This window comes from Ceratotherium simum, chromosome 18 (assembly GCF_057802395.1).
Source record: "Ceratotherium simum simum isolate JZ-2026a chromosome 18, ASM5780239v1, whole genome shotgun sequence".
In the NCBI taxonomy this organism is placed as follows: domain Eukaryota; kingdom Metazoa; phylum Chordata; class Mammalia; order Perissodactyla; family Rhinocerotidae; genus Ceratotherium; species Ceratotherium simum.
The window spans coordinates 29,091,501-29,110,905 of NC_141917.1; the positions used below are offsets into that span (position 1 = coordinate 29,091,501).

General features: G+C 38.3%; 1 protein-coding gene across 1 annotated transcript in view; it reads left to right on the forward strand.

Annotated features, from left to right (window-relative positions):
- Window positions 1-19,405, forward strand: part of SPEF2 (sperm flagellar and cilia associated 2) — a 181,751-nt gene that overhangs the window by 36,904 nt on the left and 125,442 nt on the right. The window contains exons 7-8 of the mRNA XM_004422725.3: window positions 1,724-1,910; window positions 14,462-14,650. Of these exons, the coding sequence (XP_004422782.1) occupies window positions 1,724-1,910; window positions 14,462-14,650 (376 nt within the window). The remainder of the gene's footprint in view (window positions 1-1,723; window positions 1,911-14,461; window positions 14,651-19,405) is intronic.

The window sequence follows — 19,405 nt, forward strand, 5'->3', positions numbered from 1 at the left end:
TTGGAATAAGACAGTAAATGGATGAATGGATGGAAGGGCAGATTGGTTGATAAATAAAGGAGAAGCAAGACGTTAAGTATATTGTTGGCAGCTTATATGCAGTGTTGAGAAAGCTGTTAACCTATGCTCAATCCAAGGCAAATGCTTTTAAACAACACATTTAAGTAAAAATATGAGAATTTTGATGAATGATCCAAAAAAGTTATGCCACACAACTTTCATAAATACTTAATTGTACTAAATCTTAATAAATAAGTAGGGTTCAGCTTTGTCTTTGATCTCACTGAGGCTTTGGGAGCTACACAGTTTCTACTCAGCGACTCTCAGTGACAGAATTCAGTTGAAAGGTTGAGCCCCTGCAGAGAAAATAACCAAAATTTCAGTGTGTGATTTTTAAAATTACATAACACTTGTATAGTGCTTCTTAGCATATCGTTTGAAACTTAGCAGACATCAACTACGTGTCAGAACTACGAGGCAAAGATGCAAAGGGAAGTAAAATTATGAGCTCAGAATTCAGCTGGAAGCAGCAAATCTACAAATACTGAACTATGATACAATATGATCTGCACTGTAAACAGGCGACTATTACTTCATTAAACATGAATTAACTATGCTTTTATAAGAGTACTTCCGTCTCTATGAGAATTGATGACTATTTAGTCCCTACACACCATAACATTGTGTTTTTGTCTTTTGAATAAGATTATAAGTTATATTTCAAACCAAATACATTAATAACATAACATTACAAAATATTTATTCAAAATATTAAAATTCATTATTTCTTGGCAAGCTACTTGATATATCTTGTATCACTGTACTGTTGTATTCTGTTTCTTTTTTAAAGAGGTATGCAGATGAGAACTAATTATTTGTTTCTTATACATAAAAATATATCTTCTACTTTTGAAGATCACTTTTGAATGAATCTATAAATTCTGTACTAAGCCAACATTTGTCTCACTAAATTGAGTGTTTGCTTTCTGTTGGTGAGACACCAGACTCTTCGTGATCCTTTAATTTTGGACATGAGGTAGGACAAGAGCCCCGAGGTAGGTCTTCTCACTTGGATCTCCAGGACTTGAGTGAGAGGCGAGGTCAGACCTGTGCTTGCAAGTGTGGCATGATGAGCAAGTCAACTTGCAACAGCTGAGCTTCCAGTAGGAGCTGGGCCACTGCCCTGAGCAGTCAGAAAGTTACTGGGAGTTCATAGAGCAACTTGCCTTTGCATAGGTGAGAGGGGAATTGTAGTGGATGGAACTGTCCGTAGAAGTACTCTCAGTGTCCTGATATTAGTATATGTGCCCAACTCTCATAGAGGTATGCCTTCCCTGACACTTGGGTTATCAGTATTGTGCCTACTGTTGACTCAAAACAGCAGAGGCAAGAGGCCTAGGGCCAGCAGGAAGAAGAAGGAGAGAAATCCAGAATCTCTGGGTACAGTGAAGATCATAAGAAGTGAAAGAACAAGTAGGCAATAGGCCGAGAAAGAAGAGTATGCTAAGGACCTCACAGAGATAAAGTCCAGAAATGAGGTGAGGCAAGTGGAATCTACTGATAAGCTATGAGTGTCACACCGAAGTTCTAATATTTGCTTTAATGTTTGTATTATTAACAGAGCACTCAAGGGAGCCTTTTCATAAGGTCTTTCTCCATAGTCACAAGTAGTACATGTGATTGCGTTATTTTTTTAAATCTAAATAAAAATTATTGTCCTTAGTGCATCCAAGACTTCTTTAGATACAGCAGGCCAGACAACTACCGATTTGTTAAACACTTATTCGGATGATGACTACATTAAAAAAATCCAAAAGCGCCTCGAAGAAGATGCTTTTGCACGAGAGCAAAGGGAAAAAAGACGGCGGAGACTGTTAATGGACCAGTTAATAGCCCACGAAGCACAAGAGGTAATACATTTAGATGTTGGTTAAATAATAGTGCTGGAAATTTTACAAAATGTAGTCTTTTATACACACATATATATATCGTTATGTATGTATTATCTGCCACTCTGAATCAAATGTCAGTGGCACATCCTCACAACATAACAGCAAATGCACTCGGGAAAAAAACCTACATAAAACATTTATTAAAGAATCTAAAATCTATGATGGTTGTACAATATTGTGAATGTACTTAGTACCATTGAATTGTACATTTAAAAATGGTTGAAATGGTAAATTTTGTGTCATGTATATTTTACTACAATAAAAAAAGTACTGACAAAAAAGGAATCTAAAATCTGTGTCAACCATCTGTATCTGTTATTACTTTTAGAGGTAAAAGGGCACTTTTTTCCAAGGTTTATTGAGGCATAATTGACAAATAAAAATTGTATATATTTAAGGTGTACAACATGATGTTTTGATATATGTATACATTGTGAAGTGATTACCGTAATCAAACTAATTAACACATCCATCACCTTACATAGTTGCCGTATTTTTTATGTTTGGTGAGAACACTTAAGATCTACTTTTATATGTTCAACATTTTTATATTCTACATATAAGCGTGATCATACAGTATTTGTCTTTCTGTGTCTGGCTTATTTCACTTAGCATAATGTCCTCCAGGTTCATCCCTGTTGTCACAAATGACAAGATTTCCTCCTTTTTTAAGGCTGAATAATATTCCATTATGTGTATATAACACATTTTATTTATCCATTCATACATTGACAGACACTTAGGTTGTTTCCTTATCTTGACTATTGTGACTAGTGCTGCAATGAACTTGGGGGTGCAGATATCTCTTTGAGATACTGATTTCATTTCTTTTTGCTATATACCTAGGAGTGGGATTGCTGGGTCATATGGTACTTCAATTTTTAATTTTTTGAGGAACCACCATACTGTTTTCCATGGTAGCCGTACCAATTTACACTCCCATCAACAGTATACAAGGGTTCTCTTTTCTCCATTACAAGGGTTCTCTTTTCTCCATATCCATGCCAGCACTTGTTATCTCTTTGTGTGTGTGTGTTTGATAATAGCCATTCTAACAGGTGTGAGGTGATATCTTATTATGGTTTTGATTTGCATTTCCCTGATGATTAGTGATGTTGAGTGCCTTTTCATATACCCGTTGGCCATTTGTTTATCTTTTAAGAAACATCTTTTCAGGTCCGTTGCCCATTTTCTAATTGGGTTATTTGAATTTTGCTATTGAATTATTTGAGTTCCTTATATATTTTGGATATTAACAAAAATGTATGGTTTGCAAATATTTTCTCCCATTCTGTAGGTTGTCTCTTCACTCTGTTCATTGTCTCCTTTGCTGTGCAGAAGCTTTGTAGTTAGATGCAATCCCACTTGTCTCTTTTTGTTTTTGTTTTGTGTGCTTTTGAAGTTACATCCAAAAAATCATTGCCTAGACCAATGTCGAGAAGCTTTTTACCTATATTTTCTTCTAGTATTTTTATAGTTTCAGGTCTTATGTCTTAGTCTTTAATCCATTTTGAGTTGATTTTTATATGTGGTGTGAGATAAGGGTACATTTTCATTCTCCTGCATGTGGATATCCATTTTTCCCAGCACCATTTCTTCAAGAGACTGTCCTTTCCTCATAGTGTAGCCGTGCACTCTTGTTGAAGATCAGTTGACTGTATATGTGTGGATTTATTTCTGGGCTCTCTATTCTGTTCCATTTGTCTATAGGTCTGTTTTTATGCCAGTACTATACTGTTTTGAATATTTTGGCTTTGTAATATGTTTTGAAACAGAAAGTGTGATGCCTATGGTTCTGTTCTTCTTGCTCAAGATTGCTTTCGAAGTCTTTTGTGTTCTATTTGAATTTTAGGATTGTTTTTCTATTTCTGTGAAAAATGCCATTGGAATTTTGTTAGGGATTACATTGAAAATGTAGATCACTTTAGGTATTATGGACATTTTAACACTTTAATTTTTCCAATCCATGAACATGGAGTATCTTTCCATTTATTTATGTCTTCTTCAATTCCTTTCATCAATGTTTTATAGTTTTCAGTGTACAGATCTTTTACTTCCTTGGTTGAATTTATTCCTAAATATGTTATTATTTTTGATGTATTGTAAATGGAATCATTTTCTTAATTTTTTTTCAGATAGTTCATTGTTAAGTGTATAGGGACACAATTGAGTTTATGTGTTGATTTTGTGTCCTTCAACTTTACTGAGTCTCTTTTTCAGTTCTAATAGGTTTTCTTGATGGAGTCTTTAGAGTTTTCTGTGTATAAGATCATGTCATCTGCAGAGAGAATTTTACTTCTTCCTTTCTGATTTGAATGCCTTTCCTTCCTTTTTCTTGCCCGTCGCTCTGTCTGGGACGTCCAGTACTATGTTGAATAGGAGAAGAGTGGGCATCCTTCTCTTATTCCTGGTCTTAGAGGAGTGGTGAAAAGATGAAAGCTCTTAGCATCATGCCGTTGAGTATGATGTTCGCTGTGGGCTTGTCGTGCACGGCCCTTATTATGCTGAGTTGCATTCCTTCTATACCTAATTTGTTGAGAATTTTTAACATGAAAGGATACTGAATTTTTTCAGATGTTTTTCCTGCATCTAGTGAGATTATAAAACAGGGACCTCCTTAATGAGAACAACATGGAAAAGTTGTTAGTCCTCTCAGTTTGTTCATTGGTCTATTCCACTGGTTCTCAAAGTGTGGTTCCTGGACCAAGAGCATCAGCATCACCTAGAAACTTTTAGGAATGTGAATAATTGGGCCCCACCTCAGACCTACTGAATCAGAAACTCAAATAACAGCTCTGGGGTGGGGCCCAGTCATCTGTGTCAACAGGCCCTCTAGGTGATTCGATGCAGCTATAGTTTGAGAATCACTGATGAACTCTTACATTGAGCACATACTCACTGAACCTCTTATATGCTCTGGGTTCTTGTCCTAGGCCCAGGCTACAACAGTGAACAAGAATAATGAGAAACTAGCTCTCACAGAGCTTGCTGTTTGGGGGAGGATCTATAAACAAGCAACTAGTGTGAAGGTGCAGTGAAGGTGATTGGAGGGACAGGTGACATATGGGAGAGAAATCCAGCCTTGGCTTGGTTCAGAGAAGGTTTCCAGAGGATGATAACACAGAAGCACGAGGAAGAGTCAGGAGTTAGCTAATTGAAGGTAGGGGTGATTGTGGTGGGGTGGGGTTGGGGGTCAGTTTCTAGCAGAGGCCAAAGTGGTAGAAGATCAAGTGTATTTCCAGAGAGAATATCATATGGAAAGGCTCAGTGCTTTTAGTGAACTAGTGTGTCATCTGGCAGGAGTCACCAGAGGCCAAATCATAATAAACCTTATAAGCTATATAGAGGGAAATAGGAGATTTTATCCTGAGTGCAAAGGGCCACAAGAGTGACAAGATCAGATTTGCCTTCAGAAAAATCACTCTAGCTTTAGTTTTGAAAATAGATTACAGGAAGGCAAAACAAGTTATGGCTGTTGCTTTAATTCGAGTACGTCGTTATCCTGGTTTAAATTTAGGCTAGTGGCAATGGGGTTGGAGAGAAGATGCTTCAAGAGCTATTTTAGAAGTAAAATCAATAAGACTTAATGATTTATCAGACACAGGGGAGTGAAAAAGTGGGCTGAGAGGCCATATGTCTAGCTTAGGCAGCTGAGTGGATGGAAGTGTCATTGGCTGTGATATAGAAGATGATAAGAGGAACAGCTTGGGGGTGGAAGGTGATTTGAGTTGTGAACTTAAATAGGACAAATCTGCATGTCTAAAATATGAAAGACCATGTGAAGATACTTCTTTTATTCACCTAATCAACATCTGGTCTGCTCAGTGATTCTGTTAAATGAAGGGAAAGACAAGCTTTGTATAAGCACAAAGAAGTGCAAGTATCCATGGATTCACTCTTTTCTTAGTGAAAAATTCCAAGAGTAGCTCTGCCCTCTCTTTGTGCTAAAAGGTTATTTCTTCAGATTCACATGTCTTTACTCAGTCAGCTTGATAGTCTCTCTTTTAATTAGAAGAATTAGAAATTACGAAAATTAGATGATGAAAAAGTAGATTTTAAAATGACTACCTATTTCAAGTTTCACGAACTAGCAATGGAATTTTGAACACACTTCCGTTTGTTACAAAACATTTGTGCATTGGCTGCTAGATTTCTTTCTGCTTATAATCTAGGCCTGATATTTACCTGGAAAATGGGATGAATTAAGTCTTTCTGGCTTTCCTCACTTTCCACCAGGATGCTATTAGCATCAATTTTTCAAGGCTCTAGCTGGAGATCTGTTCAGGGATCCAGCAACCTAAGGGACATTAAAGGGAGTTGGTGCTCTGGATATTTCCATCAAGGGAACTCCATCTCTGTGCTGTTTCTTCTTTGTGCTATTCCTATAACCAGCCTGGGGCATGCAGCAAGGGGCCTCCATTTCCACTGCCTCCTTTTCATTAAGTGTACTGTCCCCAGCCTCCCTGTGCAGCTGACACAGTGCCACTGCTCCACAGTGGTGGAATGGAAAATTCCCATGTGCAACATGACCAGTTTTCCCATCCATCCTTCTCTGCTCCAAAGAGAAAATGGTGTTTGTTGGGGCTAGGATTTCCTCTGCTTCCCTCAACTATCCGCTGCTTTTTGGGAGTGTGGCATGAATCTCATGTCAGCCTTGGATGCTTTTCCTCTGGCTCCACTTGCACTGCATCGCTCAGAAGTGCCATCTATTGGAAATGCTTCTCTAGCTTCCAAGTTGTTGCAGTTTCCCCTGGAGTTTATATACCCTTGTTTTAGTTGCGCTTGTGAAGAGACAGCTACAGACCTGTACTCAAGTTGATACCCTGCCTAGTGATTCATAAAGAAATGTAATTATGTGAATGAAATGATGAGATTTAGGGTTAGAAAGAGCACTTTGACTTTTTTGGAGGATAGGTCTTGGAGAAGGGTTAAGGGGAAGTCATGGTAAGGAGGGCCGCTGTTGTCCAAGGTTAGGGCAGTGTCAATAAGCATAGAATAGAGTAGGGAGATTTAACAACATATATAGGAGGTAAAATAGACTACTTCTTCCAGAATTGCATATTAGGAGTGATAAGAGAGGAATGAACTTAGAATGGCCCTAAAATTTTAAGTCACAGAGTCATAGATTTACAGGGTCATCACTTGAGATGGGGAAATACTGGAGGAGGACCTGGTGTGAAGGGGAGTTAGTGAGCCTAGTTTAGGACTTGTTGAGTTTAAAGTACTTCATAGGCGTATAAGTAGAGATACATATTCAGACTGTGACTTTAATTAGGGTCCCAGCTAGTTCTATAGCCATTTGGCTAGTGTCTTGGCTGGTTCTTGGGATTCACACCAACTCAATCATCTCTACATCCCCAGAACATTTCCTGTATTATTTCCTTTGAACTGGCATTTGAACACCAGATCCTTCTCCCACTTTTTAACTGAAAAACCCTGGAATACTTAACTTCCAGGTCTTTCCTGCAGTGTTCCATTCCTCCATGAGAGCTACTTGGGCATCTTGGGAAAATTAAGCAATGATATGGACCAGAGTAAGCTCTTAGCTCCAACTTACGGGAGAGGCAGAGGGCCTGGCCATCAAATTGAGGGTGTTTTGGGTTGTATATCTGTCTAAACCTTCCCCAAATATGTTTAAATATAATTAAAAGAGAAATGTGACTTCTATTTTATTTTTTATTTTAGTCATTGCAGATATAGAATATTTCATTTGCGTTATGGGTTAAATAGACATCTGTAGGCTGCCCTACGCACCTACCCATAACTTATATCTTTCTTTCTATGAGAAAATATATCCCACATTCCAGTGAAATTTTGGGAAAAAGTCTGTTTCTAAAACATGAACTACTTGTACAACAGAACAAAAAAATAAATCATCTTTTCCACTCAACTTTTCAGTGCAGGTCTTCATACACTTGATGGTTCTTCATACTGAAGCTTCATTTACATAGCATTGACTCAGCAATTCAACAATTTCCTTTTCTTTTTCCCCTTTTAATCATAATGTGTTGTCATCCAAGCAATAATTAAAATGTATCTGACCAGTCCAGTTTGTTCTTCGTAAGAGTCAGAATGACCAGATCATTTTTTTTCCTTCTGTCTCTATGTGTTTGTTTATTGTTGTTATTATCTACTACTTAATGAAGGAAATCATGCGGTATTTGACCTTCTCCCTCTGACTTATTTCACTTTGCATTATACCCTCAATGTCCATCCATGTTGTCACAAATGGCTGGATTTCATTGTTTCTTATGGCTGAGTAGTATTCCATTGTGTATATATACCACATCTTCTTTATCCATTCGTCCCTTGATGGGCACTTAGGTTGCTTCCAAGTCTTGGCTATTGTGAATAACGCTGCAATGGACACAGAGGTGCATGTATCTTTACGCATTGGTGTTTTCAAGTTCTTTGGATAAATACCCAGCAGTGGAATAGCTGGATCATACGGTAGTTCTATCCTTGATTTTTTGAGGGATCTCCATACTGTTTTCCATAGTGGCTGACCAGTTTGCACTCCCACCAGCAATGTATGAGTGTTCCCTTCTCTCCACATCCTCTCCAACACACGTTGTTTCCTGTCTTGTTAATTATAGCCATTCTGACGGGCGTGAGGTGATATCTCATTGTAGTTTTGATTTGCATTTCCCTGATAGTTAATGATTTTGAACATCTTTTCATGTGTCTGTTGGCCATCTGTATATCTTCTTTGGAGAAATGTCTGTTCAGGTCTCTTGCCCATTTTTTAATTGGGTTGTTAGTTTTTTTGTTGTTGAGATGCATGAGTTCTTTATATATTTTGGAGATTAACCGATTATCAGATGTATGGTTCGCAAATATCTTCCCAATTGTTAGGTTATCTTTTTGTTTTGTTGATGGTTTCCTTTGCTGTGCAGAAGATTTTTAGTTTGATGTAGTCCCATTTGTTTATTTTTTCTATTGTTTCTCTTGCCCGATCAGACATGTGCTTGAAAATATGTTGCTAAGACCTATGTTGAAGAGCGTACTGCCTATGTTTTCTTCTAGAACTTTCATAGTTTCAGGTCTTACATTCAAGTCTTTAATCCATTTGGAGTTAATTTTTGTGTATGGTGTAAGGTAAGGGTCTACTTTCATTTTTTTGCATGTAGCTGTCCAGTTTTCTCAACACCATTTGTTGAAGAGACTTTCTTTTCTCCATTGTATGTTCTTGATTCCTTTGTCAAAGATTAGCTGTCCATAGATGTGTGGGTTTATTTCTTGGCTTTCAATTCTATTCCATTGATCTGTGTGTCTGTTTTTGTGCCAGTACCATGCTGTTTTGGTTGCTATAGCTTTGTAGTATATTTTGAAATCAAGGAGTGTGGTACCTCCAGCTTTGTTCTTTTTTCTCAGGATTCCTTTAGCTATTTGGGGTCTTCTGTTGTTCAATATAAATTTTAGGATTATTTGTTGTATTTCTGTGAGAAATGTTGTTGGAACTTTGATAGGAATTGCATTGAATCTATAGATGGCTTTAGGAAGTATGGACATCTTAACTATGTTAATTCTTCCAATCCAAGAGCACGGAATATCTTTCCATTTCTTTGTGTCTTCTTCAGTTTCTTTTGGCAGTGTTTTATAGTTTTAGGTGTATAGGTCTTTCACCTCTGGTTAAGTTTATTCCTCGGTATTTTATTCTTTTTGTTGCAATTGTAAATGGGATTGTATTCTTAATTTCTCTTTCTGCTACTTCGTTGTTAGTGTATAGAAATGCAACTGATTTTTGTATGTTGATTTTGTATCATGCAACTTAACCGTATTCGTTTATTACTTCTAAAAGTTTTCTGGTGGATTCTTTAGGGTTTTCTATATATAAAATCATGTCATCTGCAAATAGTGACAGTTTCACTTCTTCCTTTCCAATTTCGATCCCTTTTATTTCTTTTTCTCGCCTGATTGCTCTGGCTAGGACTTCCAGTACTATGTTAAATAGGAGTGGTGAGAGTGGGCATCCTTGTCTGGTTCCTGTTCTTAGAGGGATAGCTTTCAGTTTTTCACCATTGATGATGATATTAGCTGTGGGTTTGTCATATATGGCCTTTATTATGTCGAGGTACTTTCCTTCTATCCCCATTTTATTTGAGTTTTTATCATAAATGGATGCTGTATCTTGTCAAATGCTTTCTCTGCATCTGTTGAGATGATCATGTGATTTTTATTCTTCATTTTATTAATGTGGTGTATTATGTTGATTGATTTGCGAATGTTCAACCATCCCTGCACACCTGGAATAAGTGCCACTTGATCATGGTGTATAATCTTTTTAACGTATTGTTGTATGCGATTTGCTAGTATTTTGTTGAGGATTTTTGCATCGATGTTCATCAGTGATATTGGCCTGTTGTTTTCTTTTTTTGTGCTGTCCTTGTCTGGTTTTGGTATCAGGGTAATGTCGGCTTCGTAGAATGAGTTAGGGAGCTTCCCCTCCTCCTCAATTTTTTGGAAGAGTTTGAGAAGGATAGGTATTAAGTCTTCTTTGAATGTTTGGTAGAATTCACCAGGGAAGCCATCTGGTCCTGGACTTTTATTTTTGGGGAGGTTTGTGATTACTGTTTTGATCTCCTTACTAGTGATTGGTCTATTCAAATTCTCTACTTCTTCTTGATCCAGTTTTGGAAGGTTGTATGATTCTAAGAATTTATCCATTTCTTCCATATTGTCGAATTGGTTGGCATATAGCTTTTCATAGTATCCTCTTATAATCTTTTGTATTTCTGAGGTGTCTGTTGTAATTTCTCCTCTTTCATTTCTGATTTTACTTATTTGTGCCTTCTCTCTTTTTTTTCTTGGTGAGTCTAGCTAAAGGTTTGTCAATTTTGTTGATCTTTTCAAAGAACCAGCTCTTGGTTTTATTAATTTTTTTCTATTTTTTTTTGGTCTCTATTTCATTTATTTCTGCTCTGATTTTTATTATTTCCCTTCTTCTACTGATTTTGGGCTTTGTTTGTTCTTCTTTTTCCAGTTCCTTTAGGTGCATTGTTAGATTGTTTATTTGAGATTTTTCTTGTTTGTTGAGATAGGCCTGTATTGCTATAAACTTCCCTCTTAGAACCGCTTTTGCTGTATCCCATAAATTCTGGCATGTTGTATTTTCATTTTCATTTGTCTCCAGGTATTTTTTGATTTCTTCTTTGATTTCTTCATTGACCCAGTCGTTGTTCAGTAGCATTTTGTTTAATCCCCACGTATTTGTGGCTTTTCTGATTTTCTTCCTATAGTTGATTTCTAGTTTCACACTGTTGTGGTCAGAAAAGGTGCTTGGTATTATCTCAATCTTCTTAAATTCATGAAGACTTGTTTTGTGGCCTAATATGTGATCAATCCTGAAGAATGTTCCATGTGCATTTGAAAAGAATGTGTATTGTTTGGTTGTTGGATGGAATGCTCTGTATATATCTACTAAGTCCATCTGTTCTAGTGTGTCATTTAAGGCCAATGTTTCCTTATTGATCTTCTGTTTGGATGATCTATCTGTTGGTGTAAGTGGAGTGTTAAAGTCCCCTACTATTATTGTGTTACTGTCTATTTCTGTTTTTATGTCTGTTAATAATTGCTTTATATATTTAGGTGCACGTACATTGGGTGCATAGATATTTACAAGTGTTATATCCTCTTGTTGGATTCTTCCCTTGATCACTATGTAATGCCCTTCTTTGTCTCTTTTTACAGTTTTTGTTTTAAAGTCTATTTTGTCTGATATGAGTACTGCTACCCTAGCTTTCTTTTCATTGCCATTTGCGTGGAGTATCTTTTTCCATCCCTTCACTTTCAGTTTGTGAGTGTCTTTAGGTCTGAAGTGTGTCTCTTGTATGCAGCATATATATGGGTCTTGTTGTTCTATCCAGTCAGCCACCCTATGCCTTTTAATTGGAGCATTTAGTCCATTGACATTTAAAGTAACTGTTGATATGTTTGTACTTACTCCCATTTTTTAACGTTTTTTTTTCCTCAGTGTTTTAGTAGTCCTTCTCTGTTCCTTTCTCCTTCTATACAGAATTGATGGTCTCTTTAGTTTGACCTCTGTCTGAAAGCTCTACTCTTTAACTCCCCTCCTCCCTCCTTTTACATTTTTGATATCATATCTAACCTCTTTTTTGTGCATTTGTATCCATTACCCTCTTATCATGGAAATAGATAATTTTTCCTATTTGTGGTCTTCTCTTTTCCCCTTAAATCAGTCCCTTTAACCTTTCTTGTAACACTGGTTTCTTGGTGACAAACTCCTTTAATTTTTGCTTGTCTGGGAAATTTTTGATCTCTCCTTCCATTTTGAATGATAACCTTGCTGGGTAGAGTGTTCTTGGCTGTAAGTTTTTTCCTTTTAGCACTCTAAATATATTGTGCCACTCTCTTCTAGCCTGTAAGGTTTCTGCTGAGAAGTCAGCTGATAGTCTTTTGGGGTTTCCTTTGTATGTAACTTGTCTTTCTCTTGCGGCTTTTAGGATTCTCTCTTTATCTTTAATTCTGGACATTTTGATTATGACGTGTCTTGGTGTGGGCCTCTTTAGGTTTATCTTTTTTGGGGATCTCTGTGCTTCCTGTACCTGGATGTCTGTTTCCTTCCTTAGGTTAGGGAAGTTTTCATCTATTATTTCTTGATATAGATTCTCTGCCCCTTTGGAATGATCAGATCTTATCTCAACAACTAAATTGCCTTGCCTTGTAAACACAGCCAAATATAGAACATATTCTATATTAAGTATAGAATTCATTTGGAATAATAAATCAAGGTTATATTTTTTAAAAATATGGTTGTGATGGTGCCTTATGTCTCCCAAACCACCCCAAAATGTGGTAGTAGTTTGGGCTGGGCTCAGCTGAGCTGTCATTTTGCTGGTCTCAGCAGGCCTCACTCAGACACCTTTGGTCAGCTGGTGGGTTGGCTGGAGCTGGCTGACTTATGAGAGCATCATCAGGTCCAGCTGGGAAGACTGGTGCCTCTCTCTATATGCTGCCTCATTTTCTAGCAGACGAAAAAATGTGGTGACAGTGGCAGGAGTCATAAGAGAATTAAGAAAATCAGACCCCAAGTGTTTTTATTTTTTGGGTGTTTTTTTTTTCCTAATGTCCCATTGGTCAATTCAAGTCAATGGTCACCCCGTACCCCATATTTAAGGAGTGGAAAAATAGATTCTACTTTTTGATGGAAACACCTGCAGGGTAACATTGCAGGGCTGTGGATGAAGAAAACAAGAACTTGTGGCCATTCTGCTTCACTTCCATTATTGAATCTCAAAAGGAAACAAATGATTAACACTAAAGCTTCTAGAATTTTATAAGTAGGTGAGACATATGTTCCAAAGTTGTTCATGAATTTATTTTTTATCTGATATATGTTACTGACAGAAAAAAAATTCATATTTATTTTCAGTTGAACATGTATTTAGCCTACATTTTAATATAATTTCCAGGTTCAGATTTTGGTGTTTACCACAGAGTGTTATTGTTATTTGTATCTTCATTCGGAAAATATGTGTAGCATTTCTCCCGTAATCTCAAAGTGGGAAAGATGATTTGAAACAGTGTCATCAATGATGCCTTATTTTCTTCCTAAATAATTGGATTATTGAGTGTTAAATAGACAACTCCAACATTTCAGTAGTCTTCTATGTCTTCCCCCTTGAGAACTTTAATTACCCTTAGCTTCCACATGATGTCTCTGTTTAGACAGAGTGAGAGAGCTTGAAGGCGCTTTGGAGATCATCTTCCACGTAAAGCCCTCATTTTACCTGTCAAGAAATAGGCCCTGTAAATTCCAGTTACTTGCCCAAGGCCACACAGCCAATTAATGGTACAACTGAGGCGGCAAGGGCCATGACCTCTGATTCCCAGTTATCCACTGTTCACTTGCTGGTTCCCCATCTATTCTCTTAAAATAACCAAGAGATCCAAGAGACTGCATCTAGTTTCTCTTTCAGGTAACAACCACTCAGATATTCTAAGATAAGCAATAGGTCATTTCCCCTTAGCCTTTTCTCCAGTCTTCCCATTCTAGTGGATTTTAGCTTTTCCTCACACAGGTATTGAGATGTCCCCACTGGGAACTAATCAGATCTGCCGTCTTCAGCCAGACAATGTCTGCATTTGTTTTTACAACTAGTATTTATGTTAAAAGTACATGTAGCACAATTCCAAATTTCTGAAAACATGCTTATAAGTTGAGAATTGTATCCCTTGTTTATAAAACCTTGAAAACAATCACCTAATTTATTTTTTTATTGGATTTTAAAACAACTAATAATTTATTTAAAATAATTGTGAGTTGCAAGATCATGATGCTTCTAGGTACCAAAATTATGCAATCTTTGGTGGAAATTTTCATTTTTATAACCTGATTGTTTGCCATGTTCAAATTTAAATCAAATGGCAGAAATTGATGTAGATGAATACTATGCCTCTCACACATTATTTATGTATAGGCTTCTTAGCCCAGGGGGAGATTTGGGCATCGCCTCGACAGATAATCGGCTCTTCCAATGGCGTTTCAGGAGGCTTATCGGGAGGAGCAGCTGATTAACCGGCTGATGCGGCAGTCCCAGCAGGAGCGCAGGGTCGCTGTGCAGCTCATGCACGCTCGGCATGAAAAGGAAGTCTTATGGCAAAACAGAATCTTCAGAGAAAAACAATATGAGGAAAGACGACTTAAAGACTTCCAGGATGCTCTTGATCGAGAAGCGGTAAACAACATCTCCCTTAAAAATCTGTCTAAGGTTACTTTTGATCCTTTCAACCAAGTCAGGGTAAACGAAGCTGCATTTAGTTTGTCAATCACTTAATAAGAGTTAATTTTTTATATGATCTCTCTACTATCTCCCGTTTTTGTTCTTGTATAACAACGTTGACAGCGCATATAGCATCTACATACCACACTCTCTCCCTTTAGTCTTGATTCTCCAAGTATTTAACACTCACCACTAGTCCTTATGTCCACGTCTCTCTGGTCATTTTTGTTATCTGAAACTCAAATAGATTCCTCAAGAAGGGCTGGGAACAATATTCCCTGAGTTCTTGCATATTGATAACAGTATGTGCCTTTTGTACTTGATGGTCAGTTTTGCTGTATATAAAATTCTTAGTTCACATTTTCTTTCCTTGAAAATTTTAAATACATTATTCCATTTTCTTCAGGTATAAAGTGCTGCTATCAAAAAGATTAATGTTGGGGCTGGCCCAGTGGCATCGTGCTTAAGTCCCGGCGCTCCACTTCAGCCACCCGGGGTCCGCAGGTTCCGATACCGGGAGCAGATCTATGCACTGTTTATCAAGCCGTGCTGTGACAGGCATCCTACATATAAAGTAGAGGAAGATGGGCACGGATGTTAGCCTAGGGCCAATCTTCCTCTGCAAAAAAGAGAATTGGCAGCAGATGTTAGCTCAGGGCTAATCTTCCTTACACACACAAAAAAAGATTAATGATAATCTAACTTTCATTTTCTTGAGTTGTTACTCTTTTTCTCCAGATGTATAAAGGACTTTCTTTTTCTTTAAAGTCTACTAAGTTTACTAGAATAGTATTTGTGTTGGTTATGCTAGATGAATATTCTCAGCCAGTGAGAGCACTTTTAAGATGCCTCCTTTTAATAAGACACCATTAGTCTTTAATAAACAATTCCTTACTTTCTGATAATATAAGATTTCCCAGGCCCATATTGTCCTATTCCTTCTTCAGAGCTGCAATAAGCCATTTATCTAGGGTACTCGGGTTCATTGTGTTTGAGAATGGTATAGACACCAAGACCTGGGAGCTAGGTATGCTCTTGCCTACTATTACATCATTGTGTCTATGTCCTTTTATAGCTCTGAAAATCAAAATATCCAATCTTTTAATTATTTAATATATTAATATTTTTCCTTATCTTTATATCTATGGATTCTAATAACCAAAATAGATTTATTTTATTAATGGGTTATATGGATCACTTCTTGTCTATTTCCTGCTGGGGACATTTCAAATTTATTCAATCCATTAGTCCAGATTTGATTGAAGAAATACAAAACTCATGTGAATGGCATTTTAGATAGCCTGTCTTTACTGTCATAAAATATTCATAAAACCAAATTGAACAGAAGAGAAAACCTTTTAGAAAATAGGAAGGCAATGCTTTATTTATCAGATTAATGGTTTCCACTGTGGTATCCCGTGAAAATGAAATACAGCTTTTGCCAAAATTATGCAAATTTTTAGAAATACCATTTAGAAAGTACTGTATTCTCCAGAGTCAGGAAAATGGTGCTTTTGCCTTTGTAGAACAGACGTAGCCGGAATGTTAGGGGTAGGGGTGAGGAGCCATACCCCATGAATTTGAGCTGCATGCACACTGATCTCAAGTGTCTTCTTCAAGAGCTGAAATATCTGAATAATTGTTTCATCCCTCTTTTTTTTTGTATGAGGAAGATCAGCCCTGTGCTAACATCTGCCAATCCTCCTCGTTTTTGGCCGAGGAAGACTGGCCCTGGGCTAACCTCCCGGCCCATCTTCCTCCACTTTATATGGGACGCCGCCACAGCATGGCTTGCCAAGCGTGTGTTGGTGCACGCCCAGGATCCGAACTGGTGAACCCCGGGCCGCCACAGTGCAGCGCGCGCACTTAACCGCTTGCGCCACCGGGCCGGCCCCCCATCTCTCTTTTTTGATAAGAGTAAACGTGAATGGGCTGAGTGGCATTTGCTTACATTAGAAATGATGTGTTTAGCTAACCTTTCTAAGTGCCTATTTGAAACATATTTTACAAACCCAGTTAATTAAGTGCAGAATAGCAAAGCATTTATAGCAAGACTGGACTCACTGTGATGAGAAGCATTACCTGTTCTTTCTTTGACTGGACTTTGGCTGACTTCAGAGCATTGGGACATGCAGGCCTGCTGGAGCCTCAGAGACCAGAACCGTGAGGTTCTGAGGCACCTGAAAAAATTTACATCCCTTCCTCTCACATGATTACCTTTTCCTAAAGCTGAGAAATCTGCTTCCCTGGCACCCTCCCTTAGAGATTACTTATTTTCACAGTTTTCCTCTACAATGTTGACTTTATCACCTCCTCCATCAACAGTGGCTGGTGCATAAGTATGAGCCAAATAAATAAATGTTGAATTGAATTTGTCAGATGAACACCATCACCTTTTCTTTCACTATTATTCACTAAATAAACAAAATACATTTTATTCCCCAGAGCATTATCATTCTGCTGCTTCCTTTTTGTGAAAAAGAAGGGAGAAGTTTTTAAAATCGTTGTTATTCTTCAATTGTTATTGTGCTTGTAGTTTTTATTATTGTTTGTGGTGGGAGAATTCTAGAAGTACTCTTAAATTTATTAAGATTTTTGAAGTTCGTTAATGGTCCTCACAGGTTATTAGTACTACTTCATGTTATTAATATTAGTTGTTAATTTGCTGTTACGTCGTCATTTTCTACTGAGTGCTGCTGTGGAAAACATTCTCTGGTTCTCCTCCTACTTCTTTGACTGCTCCTCCTCAGCCTTCTTTGTAGGCTCATTCTCCTCTAATACCAAAACATTTAATGTCGGGGTTCCTCAAAACTTGGGCCTCCTTCTTCCCTCGTCTGTGTTATTTCCTCAGACAGTCTCTTCCACAAACAGGGGCTGTAATGCTGCAGTAGACGGATGACTCATGAACGGAAGCCTCTGTCCTCTGAGGTGGAGACACTGTGTTCCGTTGCTTTCTTGACGTCTTGACTCGTATATCTCAGAGACACCTCAAACTCAACTAAAGCCAAATTTACAGCCTTTATCACTAAACTGGTCCTTTTCAAGGTTCCATTTCTCAACAAACGGCATTACTGTTTATTCAGTTGTAAAAGTTCAACTGAGGCTCCACTTGAAGCCTGCGTCACCCTCACTCCTCCATACACTTATATGATATGGGATATAAGTGGTGTGAGATATGATGTGCTACTGACTCCATGTACTAAATATCTCTTCAATTTGTCCATTTTTCTCCATGTCGACACTACCGCCCCGTCCCTATGATTACTACTGCAATGATCTTCGTTTTTAGTGGCTGTCAATTGGCAACCACAACTGGAGTATGTAAGAGCATAACGTTCCTTATGTTCTTCGAAACAACCTAAGCTGAAGTCCAACAGCCCGCCTCTGCCCACAGAGATGCACGGGGCCCCAGGTCGCAGGGCCAAGTCATCAGGAAAACACTGCAGTCATCAGGCACGAGCCCAGTCTGTTGCCGCTGAGACCTCAGCTACCCCAGCCCACACATGGCCGTCAGCGGCACATGGTTGTGACATGTCAAACCATTGTCCGTTCTGCAGCCAGAGGAATCTTCTTGACTCTCAGATTTGACCACTGCCCTCATACTCAAAAACTCATCCTTGACTTTCCACCAACCAGACCCCTGCTCACAACTTGTTCCCCTTCATCTCCTGGACTCTGGCCACACTGGTCTGCTCTCAGATGCTGGAACAAATTGTTTCTTCTACCGTTTCCCCTCTTCCCAAATGCCTTTCCCCGGTTAATACTCATCTTTCAGAGCTCCGTGCACATGCCACCTCTTGTCTAGGTCAGACCCCCTGTTATGTACCCCCACAGCCCACAGTCTTTCCCTCGTGACGCTTATAAGAGTGTGTAATTATACATTTATTTATATGGCTTTTTGACTGCCTCTTCCACTGGATATAAGGTCCATGAGGACGGGAACCATGTTTGCTTCTGCTCACTACTGTTTCCCCAGGGCTTAGCCCAATATCTGGCACATTTAAAGAAGGAAAGAGAGAGAGAGAGAAAAGGAGAAGGGAAGGAGCAAAAGAGAGAGAAAGAGCTCCATGTTTTTCACCATCGGGAGTTTTGTTTGTTTATTTTTAGATTAAATCTGCTAATCTCTTCCTTTAAGGAAACTGGATAGCTATTCCATACTAAGACTATTCCTGATTTCAAATTTCTGTGCCACCTGCTATTATTAATAATAATACTAATTAATTACAATAATATTTAACATTTTCTGAGCATTTCCTTTGAGTCAAGCATTGAGCTATGTTCATTACATGCGTATATAATTCTCCCAACAGACATTTGAAGTGGGCACTATCCTTACCTACACGTTACACATAAGGAAGATGCAGCCTAGACGGCTCCGAGTCACACGGCTCGTCAGTGGTGTGGCAGGGCCACAGCCGGCTCTAACAGCCTCCAGAGTCCAGGCTCATAACCACTGAGCCTTCCTATCTCTTTTCCTTTTCCTTCTTTCTTTTTTTAGGGCTATAACTCGCTTTGCTGTAATGGGACAGGAAATTGTGGTGGGTTCAGCACAGGGCGGGGTGGTAGAGGTAGATGACTAGATAGCTAGAAAGAAGGAAGAAAGGCCTGGAAGGAGGGAGGAAGGGTGAGAGAGGCAAGAGCAGCCCCAAGGTTGAAAGTTGCTAGGGACCTTCCGTTGTTCCCTTCCAGGTTTTGTGTCCATCATATCCT